We start from the raw sequence: 13,634 nt of genomic DNA, 5'->3' as shown, positions 1-13,634 counted from the left end.
TGAACATTTCTATGAGGACAAATTGCTGGCACTCTAGCATTTGTGATACAGCTACCAATATATGGGAATGTTGAGAAATAACTACAGAATTCTTTAAGTGTAAGTTGTAAATTTCTTGGCAAATGGATGGCTTAAATCATAACACAATTTAAAAGCCAAATTATTTCAGATAAAGAGATTGCTAACAGAGTGCCAAGCACATTTAATTAAATTTGTAATGTTACTGGATGAGTTTTCATCATGACCTTAACTGTCGTAGTTATCATTCCCAGTATTTCTTGGTTTATGCTGGCAATTCAGTAGTGTGAATACAAAATCATACCCTACCTTGTGAATTATTTGGCAAGAGGCCCTTACTCTCATCCCATTTGAGCTCAAAACTGTAGAAGCAGATCATATATTCCAGGTCCATGAGTATCACTGACAGGCTGTTCAGCTGATCGGCCAGCCAGAAATCAGCAAAGCCTACCTTATGAAAGGGAGCTGTAAATACTCGAAACTGAGAAAAAGAAAGAAGAAAAAATGAGAAAACACAGAAACAGAAAAACCTATATTAATTTCTCCAGTTCATGTCTGGCCATTCAGAATGACTGCTGATGAAAAGGAAACCAATAAATCACAGACATACACAAAACTCAGACAACAGGCTGGGTTAAGTAGTAAAGGGAATGTTGAATGCAAAGCTGAAGGGAAAACTCTCTCTCTCTCTCTTTCTCTCTCTCTCTCTGTGTGTGTGTGTGTATGTGTATGTGTATGTGTATGTGTATGTGTATGTGTATGTGTATGTGCAGGGGTGTTGATAGGAATAACTACAGGAAAAAACAGAAAGCAAGAGGAGGGAGAATAAGCTGGCATAGTGGTTCATTCCTATAGGCCCAGCATCGAGAAGGCTCATGTTCAAGTCCAGCCTGAGCTACAGAGTTAAACCCTGTCCAAAAAGAAAGTATTGAAAGTACAAAGAAAAAAAAAATCTAATGTTAGGTTACAAAGCAAAATTTGTTGGATAGGAGGAACACTTAGCTAACTAAATACAATCTTCTTTGCCTATAAAAGATAGGAAGGGCCAGGTGGTGGTGGCTTAATACCTTTAATCCCAACACTCGGGAGGCAGAGGCAGGAAATCTCTGAGTTCAAGGCCAGCCTGACCTACAGAGCTAGTTCCAGCCAGGTCTACACAGAGAAACCCTGTCTTGGGAGTGGGTAGGGAGGAAGGCAGGTAGGAAAGGGGGATTACATCATCTGAGGCACATCACATTTTCTAACCTAAATGACATTCTTACAGCATTAGGTTTCAAACCCAGAATCTTATGCCTATAAGGCAAGCACTCTACCACTGAACTGCATCCCCAGCCTATGTAATATTTATTTCACTAATGTAACGGTAATGACTCTGTTCACCTTGAAATTTCTACAAAATCACCTCTCTTCCCACTGTTCTGAAAATAATGAGAAACCTACTAAGCAAACATATTGAACATGTACCTCATGCAATATATTCTTTGAGGGTTTATGGAATAGCACAGCTCAATCTTTATAATAATTCTTTTCTTAAGGGGAGTAGGTTGAGACCATGTAGCCCAGGTTGACTTCTAACTTGGAATTCTCCTGCCTTTACCCATTAACTGCTATATCTCATAGGTGTTACCACCATGCCCAACTCTCTCATAGCAATTCCAAAGCTAGGTCTTGTTGTTATTCCCATGACACAAAGTCATCTTGACTTGCTCTGTATAAACCTGTTATAACTGCAAAGGAAATCCTGGCATTGCTGAAAAGAGAAATATCAGACGCCAGGGCAATCACCAGGAATAAACTCAAGGTGTTCAGAGTACCCGACAATCCTGTAGGACAGAGTATGGATGAAGAGAGCTTTTATCTTTATCCTGTCAGATTCCATTGATTTTATTATACAGAAGAAAATGTATAAGATGATGATGATGATAATGTATTCCTCTGTCAAAGTAGCAATTTCAAAAATGAGTTTAAATTTCTAGCTGTTTGGATATATAGCTATATTCATTTAGCAGACAAATTCAACATAGGAATGTATGGCACATACATATGCCTGATCCTTTCTATTCATTCCATAAGCATTTCTCTTCAGAGAGATATATAACTACATAGTATGAATCTAGCATGTGTCATTGATAACAAATACTGTACTGAAACTAGAACAGGAAACAGTAATAACAGGCTTTTAAGATTCTGGTTTCTGGAGCTGATATCTTTTGGTTCCATGCCTCATAGCTCTCCTTTATATTTTTTCCAAGTCCAAAAAGCTAGGTTACAAGCTATATATTGCACCATAAGATCCAGATGAAGGACATTTCTTTACATGTTAGGAACAGAACGTAGAGACAGAAAGATGTCTTAGCGAGCTGGGCGCCATGGTGCACACCTGTAATACCAATACTTTGTGAGGCAGAGGCAGGTGGATCTCTAAGTTCGAGACCAGCCTGGTCTACAAAGTGAGTCCAAGACAGCTAAGGACTACACAGAAAAACCCTGTCTCAACAAACAAACAAACAAACAAACAAACAAAAAGAGATCTTAGCAAGTGATATATGAAGAGATTTTGGTGTGAGCCTTTATAATATTTGATACTCTAAGATGTAGAGTAGACTTAAATATTTCAAAGAAATAAAAGCAAGAGAATAATTTCCAATATAATACCAAAAAATCAGAAAGTCTAAATCTCTAATAGTTGACTTTTGCAAAATTGGCAACCTAGGGGAAATTTATTCCTTCTGATATGAGACAAATTTCCATTACTCTTATGTAATTGTCAACCCCATCTTCAAAACCTGGCCAATATAAAACATTTCTGTAAGTACAGCAAATGAATGCAATGCAACAAGAAAGGGAATGAAGGCATGAGACTACAAGAGGAAGAGGTTGATGTGAAATTAAAAACGAAACTGGAAGGAAAGGAAGATTTTCAGAAAAGACAAAGAAGATGAATTGTAAATGTCGGTCATTTTTACACTTAATAAAGACTTACATATTTACTATACGTTAAGCACTGTGGAAGTGTAGATTAATAAAACAGTCTCTACTTTCAGTTACCTCAAAGGCATATAAGACCCACTGTCTAGTTGGGCAAACAAATGCACAGAGATACAACAGCACCCATGACTATCATAGAGTCATACCCAGTGCTATCATAGAGACAGATTAAAAAGGCCACCCAAGAAAACAGATGGGAACAAGCAGTTCTGTCACAGGCAAGGCAAGAGGGAGGACAGGTCATACTTAACTCTGACAGTTAGACATAATCAACTTCATTCCAGATTTATCTGACTCCTCCTTCTAAATGAGTATCATGTAACTCACTCTTATTCCAGCCAAAGTCTTCCAAACTCTCTACCTCTACTCTGATTTTGATGAAAATGATAGCTTCCTGGAGTAATAATAGCACTATGTAATCTAGAATCAATTCTGAATGTTTAGCCACATGCACAAAAATACCTAAGTTACTGGCCTGGGGCCCAGCATTTCAGAGTCTGGAATATTTGTAAATCCTCTATGAGCTATCTTGCAGATGGGACCTAAGTCTATCTGTGGACTCTATGAAAGCTGAAGGTTGACATCATACACTATACTTACTGTGACTGCTCTCTCTGACCTCACAGAGGAGGAAACGGCTCACTACTGATGGAATGTTAATGCCCAGAAGATTTTGGATTTTGAAACATTTCAGATATCAGATTAGGGGTGGTCAGCTTGTGTAAAAAATAAGCAAATATAGACAAAGAGCTAAGAATGTAAAGTTTAAACTCTATTTAAAAATTATTTTATCCTTACGGATGTTTTGCCTGCATGCATATCTGTGCACCTTATGTATGTTTGGTGTTCTCAGAAGGAAGAAGGTAATGGATCCTCTGCAATTGGAATTACAGGCAGTTGTGAGCTGCTATATGAGTGCTGGGAATCAAATCTGGGTCCTCTTAACCACTGAGCCCTCTCTCCAGACCCCTATGGTTCATGTGCATGCACACACATCTTTACTATAGAACTAAAGAAAATACTGGTTAAAAACTGATCTCTAAGTGATTATAACTAAGGACTCTATTTTAAAACTTTCGCTTACAAGAAGAATAAGGTAGTGTTACTGTTGGAAAATCTGGGGCTTTGTTTATGCTTTCTAATTGGATTTCTAGTTCGGGCAAATACAGATTTAGGAAAGAGGACAAAAGACATAATGGATATGAATAGACCACATTAGATTACATATGTTAACATTGCAGACAGTTAGTGCCTTACAGTTCTTAAGCTGTTTTTTTGAAGGGAAGGTAGTATATGTCAGTTTGAAAGATTCCCCTACACCTATGAATATGAACAGTAAGTAGTCTTTACTATTATGACCAAGTGTTTTTCACACGGAAAAATGGAGGTGAAAAACAAAAGAAATAAGAATTTTATCTTAGGACAAGTCTTTAAAAAACATTTTCAAAGAAACATAACTACAGTGAAAACATTCTATTAATTCTCTGACATACCTTATAGGGACTAATTTTATCAATAAAGTTTGAAAAAAATAAATTAATAGGTCAACTGATTATAAATGACCCATACCCAATAACACTTTTGTTTCAGGAACAACATTACAAAAGCAGCAACAAATCATGTTTCTTTGTACATTTCATTGCTTCTAAGAATGCTTTTACAAGCCCGCTAATCCTTCTAACACATCCCAACCAGCCTATTCAATCAAGCAGTCTGCATTTATTAACACACTCTGCAGACCCAGACATAAACATCTACTCAGCAGGGATCATTCTACTCATCAGAGTAAGTAGTCCCGCATGAAACCATGCCTTTCTGCTTAAACAAAGGGTGCCCTGGGGAACCGCACACAATGCATACACCTACATCATCCTGTTACTGCAGTATTTTCACGGTAAGCTTTCTGAGTTTTCCAAAAAAGCTCATTCAGAAATAACTTTACAGACAAACTAGAGGTGGCTCAGTAGTTAACAGTACTTGCTACTCTTGTGGAGGATGTAAGTTCGCTTCCCAGTGCTGATACAATGGCTCACAACTGTCTGTAACTCAAGCTCCAGGGACCCAAAGCCTTCATCTGGCTTCCATGAGTATCACCACACATGTGGTCCACACACATATGTAGGTGCCCACATATATGGATGAGATAAAAATAAACAAATCTTTAAAAAAATAAACACTTCATTGGGATTTTGTTTTATAGGTAATCTTAGATGATACTTTTAGTATAGTCAGAAAGTAAATACAGTAAAGTATTATAAATACAGTAAAGTAAATATAGTTGAGAGGTATAAAGTGACGTGGGAATTCTGATCCTTCTCCCTTTATCTCTTCTAAGTACAGGGATTACGATGCCACCATGCCCAACTTTCCTTTCTTTAAAAAGAAATGAAAAGTTCTACATATTATCATACTGGTTAATAACAATTTGCAAAATCAATTCACTATCCGGTCACTTTATACTTCACTTTAGGAGGGAAAAATTGCCAAGCAGTTTCCCAGGGCTGCCATGTTGTAAACTTCCAAGGTTATCTGGGATCCATCAAAAGCACTTTTGCTCCTGAAGCTGGGCACCACTCACGTGGCACAATGTGAGCCCTGCTTCTGAGGCAGTATGATTCAGCACCTTTGAGGAAGCCACTGACTAACACACTTCTCTAAAACTGTTGCACATGCCTTCTAGACTTACCAGAAGTTTAAGCAGCCAAAATCTGGATTTATAGTAAAAAGTTTTGGTGGGGTTGATAAGAAAGAAGACCATAAATCCATAAAGGACAAGTGGATACACATATATAGGGATGATAGTAACTGGAGCGAAGAAGCATGCCAGAAGGCTCAGGCACCATAGTATCCCCAGGAATCCAGCAATCTGTAAAGCAGAGGGAACAGAAAAAGAGAGAAAGTTACTTTGTATCATTACACAGAAAAACCTTTGATAAACAAAGATAAGAAAAACGTTTAACAATCAACAATCCTCAGATGGGAGATGAAGTCAGTCACTCAGAGCAGACACATTCACAAGACTGTGTGTTTTATTACCTCAAAGAGATGCTGATGAGACAAATTGTTTCTTGGATTAAGTTCAAAGATGAGGACATGATTTACTCCAGCCTGTCTCCAACCATATGTGTTGATGCCCAGCAGAAAAAGGAATTCAATCAGAAGAAAGCCACCCCGATAGATTCTTATCAAGGGCCACACAGTTTTATTTGTTTCAAGTTTAAATACAGCTGAAAGAAAATGTATTAATTAGTTATAAAATCTAAAACGTTCTTTTTAATTATCTTTTCTCTTCATTCTCTGAGACACAGCACTGACACATAATCTATATTTAGATTATCTTAAGAATCTGACAAACTTGCCTTCCTCTTTTCTCTCTTTACTCTGCAGAATGCCATTAGAATAATCTCCCCCAAATTTAGTTTTTATCTTGTTATTCTATTGTTCTATAAATTTAAAAAATATTTTTAATTACAGCACAACTGAGTTAAATAGCTTTGAACACTAAGACCAGTTTTGTTTTTTTTTTAAAGACATGTAGTCCAGACTATTCTGGAGCATGCTATGTAGACCAGGCTGGCCTTGAAATCACAGAGATCCTCTTACATCTTTCTCCTGTGTGCTGGCATTAAAGATATGAACCACCATGTCCAGGATAAGACTAGTTTTATCAACTGGCGCTTCTTGAATGATACAACCTCTTCAACATTATCTACCATTAAACAAGAGACAGTAACTTCTACCTCACAGAGTTGTTCTAAAAGAACATAATGCAAAACAAAAGAAGATAATATGAGATTGTAAATATCATATAAATAGACAATTGTTGACATGTATAGAATGCTTAATATAGCCTTTTTCTTGGTGATTTTACATGTAATAATTACTTTAAATCATTATAATTGTTCTGTGAGTTAAAATTATTGTATCCATGTTGACTAAGAAAATTGGAGCACACATAGGTTAAGTAATTTGCTTAGGGTTATTGATCTAGTGTATAGCAGAACTAAAATGTAGCCTGTGGCTGGCCTGGAACTCAAAGGAATCCACCTGCTTCTGTTGGGATTAATGGTATACACCACCACACCCAGCTGTAACCTTCTTATTTTTGTACAAAGCTCATGTTCTCAAATACAGTATTGCTTATATGCCTATACAAACATTTAGTACAATCATTATTCTACAGCTTTCCTAGAATTATAATGCTCAAACATCTTACTCTGTAAACCTGAGCTCTTAAAAAAAATCCAATCACTAGCTTACTTTTTTCTCAATCCATCCTACAATACTCCCCAATGACAAGCCTCAAGGAATCTCATCTTTTAAAAAAAGTCAGCTTTCCCTCAGCACCTATAGTGCTCTCTTATTCTACCAACTTAAACACTTACTTAAATAACAATTTATTATTTATCTCTATATTCTCTACAGTATAAAAATACTTAATAACTTCAAAATAACAGGGTAGAGAAAGTGTTTGCTTTGAAATCAAATATATATAAACCAGATATCAAATCCTAGTAGGATAAATTAACAGAGTTTCTAGTTCTCAGCTTCCTCTTGGTCAATGGAAATAATGTCTATTCTCACCCTGTACTTGATACCCATTACTGCATAAAGCTGGGATTGTTCATGCTGGTTACCCTAGCACTTGGGGGATGGAGGCAGGAGGATCAGAAATTCATAGTCATTCTCAGCTACACAGTAGTTTGAGTTCAGCCTGAACTACATGAGACCTATTAAAAACAAAAACAAACACATTTCACAAGCTTGTTAAGATTAAAAGTGAAGAACATTTCAAATGTCTGACCGATTAAGAGTATTCATTGAGAGTAATGGTTTCTATTACTTGAAAAAAATATATAACAAGTATTTATTGGTTCTCCTTTATACTCAACATCATCCTAAGAACTGGGGATTCAATCAACTTCCACTTGACATCTATATAACAGTATATACTGACTGGGATGGGGGCTAAAGCAGCAGGTTAAGACCTTTAGGAGATTACAGCTACCTTACAAGGAATGAAGAATGAACCCCTGGAATCTCTAGAGGACTACAGGTAGAGAGGAGGTACAAAGAGCTGAGTGATGAAACGCCAAGGTTACTGACTGGAATGAACTAGAGATAAAGTTCCCAGTGTCATATCAGATGTAGTACTTTGTTCTCTTCACACTTTTATTCTGATGTACAAACTGGTAGAAGGTTTTCAACGTAAGTGTCAAGACCCATGTAATCACTTTAAAGGATTGTGCTAGCTGTTATGTGACAAATGGACCATAACAGAACCAGCATAAGAGTCAGGATTAGCTAGAAAATTAGATGAGCAGAAAAACTGTATTTGTAGCTTTACATCATGAATCCTAAGCAAAGACAGACATATTACAATGTCAGAAAACAAAATCAAGATTCCACAGAACCCAAAATAAAACTATAAGGTTCAGCAAAGTTGCAGAATACAAGGTCAGTCAGCATACAAAGTTCAATAAGCAATTCTAAAGTAAAATTAAGAAAACAATTTTAACAGTATCTAAGAGTATTAAATATTTAGTAGTAATTTTAACCAAGGCAGTAAAAGGCTCATATGTCAAGAGTAAGAAAGCATTTAGAAATTAAAGTAGACTTACGTATATAGAAAGAATGTCATGCTCATAGATTAGAAGATTTAATATTGTTAAGATGACAGCGAATCAATCTATACATTTAATAAAATTCCTATCAAAATTTCAATGGCCACTTTATGTTCAGAAAAAATAGAAAAGTCAAGCCTCAGATTCAGAAGTCAAAAGGTCTCCAATAACCAAAATAGTAACAAAAATTAATAAACTTAGAAAATTCACACTCAAGTTTTAGAATATACTACAACAGTACAATAATCAAAACAATGTTCAATGGCAAAAAAGATTTGTATACAAAAAAAGATTGAAATCCCCAAAATAAGCTCTAAGTCTATGACCAGTTGAAATTTAAGAAATACCAACATTCCATCAGAAAAACATTCTTCAGCTAGTGTCAGGTCAACTAGAAATCCACATACAAAAAAAAAAAAAAAAAAAAGGTGCTTGAACCCTATTCACACCAACACAGACAAAAAAATCACTTCAAAATTGACAATAAGTTAAGCATGATAGCACATGACTTTAATCTCAGCACTTGGAAGGCAGAGCTAGGAGGCCAGCCTGGTCTATGTAGTGAGCTCAAGGCTAGCCAGGGTGAGACCTTGTTTTTCTTTTTAAAACCTTAATACTTGAACTAAGACTATTAAACATTTTTCTGAAGAAAAAAAAAAAAAAAGACAAACCTCACAATGTAATATTTAACTCTATACGTAAACATATGTAAATAAATACAAAAAAGGAAAAAAAAGCAGATAAATTGAACTAAAAATTTTGACGAATGGGGAAAAGGCTGTAAACCATCTATGTTGTAAATAACTATTTAGAATATATAAAGAATTCTACCTTCAGAGAAAAGCAAATTAAAATGTGGGCAAAAGATTTAGATAGTTATCTAAAGAATACATAAATGACTAACAAGCCTAGGAGAAAATGCTTGAAATGATTAGTTATTAGGAAAATGCAAATTAAAACACCTCACATCCACTTGAATGGATTTAACAGAACCCTCATACATTATTGTTAGAAATGGAAAATGGCATAATCTCTATAGAAAACAATCTGGTGCCATTATTATTATGATGATGATGATGATGATGATGTTAAAAATGCCTAAGCCTGCAGACCTGAATGCCATTCCTTGTCCCAGTAGGAAGGCAAGAACTCACTCACCTAAGTCGCCCATTCAATTGTCCTCTGACCTCCATATATGAGCAGGCACATGCTCGGCCACCAACAGAGTAATATAAGCAAATAAATAAAGCTCTAAGTTTAGAAAGAACTAAAATATCTATTCATGGATGAATGGATAAATAAACTGTGGTATGTGAAATGAAGTACTGAATAATGCCACAGCATGAATTAATGTTGAGAACATGCTAAGTGAAGAAGCCACATACAAATACATGTTTGAAATGATTTCAGTCACATGAACTAGCCAGAATAGGAATATCCATAAAGATAGAAATTAGTCAGTAGTTGTCAACAGCTGGATCAACAGAAATCTGGGACTGGACTTCCTTTTAAGATGGTAAAACTTTTAAGTAGATTGTACAACAGTACTGATTGTTCACTGTAAAATAGTTAATTTTGAGGCCAGGGAAATGGCTTAGAGTAAGCAAGCATAAGGAAATGAGTTCCAACTCCCAACACCTATATAAAAGCCAGGCATAGCCTTGAACTCATTGATATAGGAGACAACTTTCTAAACAGAACATCAGTAGCTCAGGCACTAAGATCAACAATTAATAAACGGGGCCTGATAAAACTGAAAAGCTTCTGCAAGGCAAAGGTCACTGTCAATAGCACAAAATGTCAGCCTACAGAATGGGGAAAGATTTTTACCAACCCTATATCTAACAGAGGACTAATATCCAAAATATATAAAGAAATCAGACACCAACAAACCAAATAACCTACTTCAAAAATGGAGTACAGAGCTAAACAGAGAATTTTCGGCTAAACAGAGAATTTTCAAGAGAGGAATCTCTAATGTCTGAGAAGCACTTAAATGTTCAATGTTTTAAGTCATCAGGGAAATGCAAATCAAAACGACTCTGAGATCCCATCTTACACCTGTCAGAATAGCTAAGAGCAAAAACTGAAGTTGATGGCTCATGTTAGTGAGGATGTGGAGAAAGCAGGAATCTTCTTCCGTTGCTGGTAGGAGTGCAAATTTGTACAACTACTATGAAAATCAATCTGGAGGTGCCTCAGGACTTTGGGAATAGATCTAGCTTAAGACCCAGCTATATTAATCCTGGGCATATACCCAAAAGATGCTCCACCATACCACAAGGACACTTGCTCAGCTATGTTCATAGCAGCTTTATTCATTATATCCAGAAACTGGAAACAACCTAGACGTCCCTCTACCAAAGAATGGATAAGGAAAATATGGTACATTTACACAATGGAATACTACTCCGCCATTAAAAACAAAGACATCATACAATTTGAAGGCAAATGGATGGAACTAGAAAAGATCTTATTGAGTGAGGTAACCCAGACCCAGAAAGGCAGACCCAAAGAAGCCAAGGAGGGCCCAAGGTAGGATACTTGAATCTTACTCAGAAGAGGAAATAAAACAAACATCTTAAGTAAATGGAGGGAGGGAACTGGGTAGGAGAGTGGGTGAGAAGAGTAACAGGAGTGGAGATCAAGTGTCAGGGGGAACGTGGATGGGGGGATGTTGGGAGGACTGGGAGAGAGAACAGAAATTGGTGGGGAGGGCATCTCTAGAACAGGGGAGGTCCCTGGGTATCTATGGGGGTGACCCTAGCTGAGACTCCTAGCAGCGGGGTTAAGGAGCCTGAAATCAACACCTCCAGATAGGATTCCAGTGCCACCTATAAAACCTTTGACCCAAAATTTGTCTAGCTTACAAGTGGAGCAGAGATTGAAGGAATGGTAAACCAATGGCTGGCCCACTTGGGACCCAGCCATGGGAGAAAGCAACCCCCTGGCACTATTAATGACTCTCTGCTGTGCTTGAAGACAGGAGCCTAGCATAGCTGTGTTCTGAGAGGCTTCATCCAGCAGCTGATGGAAACAGATGCAGAGACCCACAATCAAACAATAGGCTGATGTCGAGTAGTCTTGTGGAAGAGTGGGAGGAAGGTTAAAGGAAGTTGGAGGGGTCAAGGACACCATAAGAAGACCTCCAGAGTAAACTAACTTGGGCCTATGGGGGCTCACAGAGACTGAGCCACCAACCAAAGAGCTTGCACAGGCTGGATCTGGACCCCCTACACATATGTAGCACATGTGCAGCCTGGGTCTTGACAATGGGAGTAGGGGCTGTCTCTTCTCTGATGCCTGCCACTGGATCCCTTTCCCCTAGCTGGGCTGCCTTGTCAGGCCTCAGTGGGAGAGGATGTGCTTAGTCCTGTTGAGACTTGAGGTGTCAGGGTGGGTTGGTACCCCTTGTGTGTGGGGGGGGGAGGGAGTTTCTCTGAGAAGAGTTGAGGGGAAGTGGGAGAGGAGAAATGAGAGTGGGACTGAGAGGAGGGAGGGCCTGAGATCAAGCTGTAAAGTGATTAAATAAATAAACAAAGGGGGAAAAGGTAAAACCAAACAAAATACAAAAGCTAGGCATGGTCATGTATGTTTATAACACTAGCTGCAGCGTGGAGCCAGGTGGGTCTGGAAAGTGCACCAAGCAGCAGCTTCAAGTTCAGTGATCAGCCCGGCCCAAGGGAATAAAGGAGAGCAACGAAACAACCTGTCATCCTCTTCTGGCCCTTCTACAGGCACACATGCTGACTATACCTGTATACATTCACATAACACACACACATTAAAAGAGTGTTAATCTTACGTGTACTTCATTTCATTAAAAAGAAGAACTTCAGAGGGAGAAAGTAATAAAATATTGAAATTGATGTTGCTATTCCTCTCTTAAGTTGAATTGTTTAAATTTATGACCCTGGCAGGTAGTTCTATATATGAAGATTATCACAAACAGGAAAATACAAAGCATAGTCAATATATATATATATATGAATATATATATATATGAATATATATATATATATTCAGACCATGTTCTACTTAATTACATCATAGAAAATGCTTCTAATCATTATGGCTGTGCAGGTTAGTTTTTATTGTCAAGTTGACATAACCTAGAGTCACCTGGGAAGTGGTACTCCCAAGTGAGGAACTAATCAGATTGTACTTGCTTGTGACCATGTCTGTGGGAGACTGTCTTGACTAATGGATGACTAAAGTGAGAGGGTCCAGGCCACTGTGGTCAGACCATTCCTAGGCAGCTGAGTCTGGGCTGTAAATGAAAGCCCATCCAGCAAAAGAGCCAGTGAACAGTGTTCATCTATGGTTTCTGCTCCAAGTTCTTGATTTTTGGTTCCTACCTTGAGCTACAGCCCTGACTACCCTCAATGACAAACTGTACCTTGAAAGTGTAAGCGAATGTTCTTATTGAATGGTGGGGCATCTTTTGGGTATATGCCTAGGAGTGGTATAGCTGGATCTTGAGGAAGCACTATTCCTAATTGTCTGAGAAAGTGCCAGATTGATTTCCAAAGTGGTTGTACAAGGTTACATTCCCACCAGCAGTGGAGGAGGGTTCCCCTTTCTCCATACCCTCTCCAGCATACATCCCTTCAGTTTTTGATCTTAGCCATTCTGATGGGTATGAGGTGAAATCTCAGGGCTGCTTTTACTTGAATTTCCCAAATGCAAATGACTAAGGACATTAAGCATTTCTTCAAGTGTTTCTCTGCCATTCGATATTCCTCTGTTGAGAATTCTCTGTTTAGCTCTGTACCCCATTTTTTAATCGGATTACTTGGTTTGTTGGTGTTTAACTTCTTGAGTTCTTTATATATTAAAGATATTAGCCCTCTGTTAGATATAGGGTTGGTGAAGATCTTTTCCCAGTCTGTAGGCTGTCGTTTTGTTTTAATGAATGCCCTTTGCTTTAGAGAAGCTTTTTAGTTTTATGAGGTCCCATTTATTAATTGTTCAACTATGTTCATGATAGCTTTATTTGTAATA

General features: G+C 37.6%; 1 protein-coding gene across 1 annotated transcript in view; it reads right to left on the bottom strand.

Moving 5' to 3' along the window:
- Positions 1–13,634, bottom strand: part of Xpr1 (xenotropic and polytropic retrovirus receptor 1) — a 152,722-nt gene that overhangs the window by 32,058 nt on the left and 107,030 nt on the right. The window contains exons 8-10 of the mRNA XM_055624454.1: positions 6,043–6,233; positions 5,693–5,872; positions 328–499 (exon numbers count right to left, since the gene is read on the bottom strand). Coding sequence (XP_055480429.1) covers positions 328–499; positions 5,693–5,872; positions 6,043–6,233 — 543 coding nt within the window. The remainder of the gene's footprint in view (positions 1–327; positions 500–5,692; positions 5,873–6,042; positions 6,234–13,634) is intronic.

Source organism: Psammomys obesus, unplaced genomic scaffold (genome assembly GCF_907164565.1).
Source record: "Psammomys obesus unplaced genomic scaffold, mPsaObe1.curated_primary_1811, whole genome shotgun sequence".
In the NCBI taxonomy this organism is placed as follows: Eukaryota; Metazoa; Chordata; class Mammalia; order Rodentia; family Muridae; genus Psammomys; species Psammomys obesus.
This window is presented reverse-complemented; position numbering and strand designations above follow the sequence as displayed.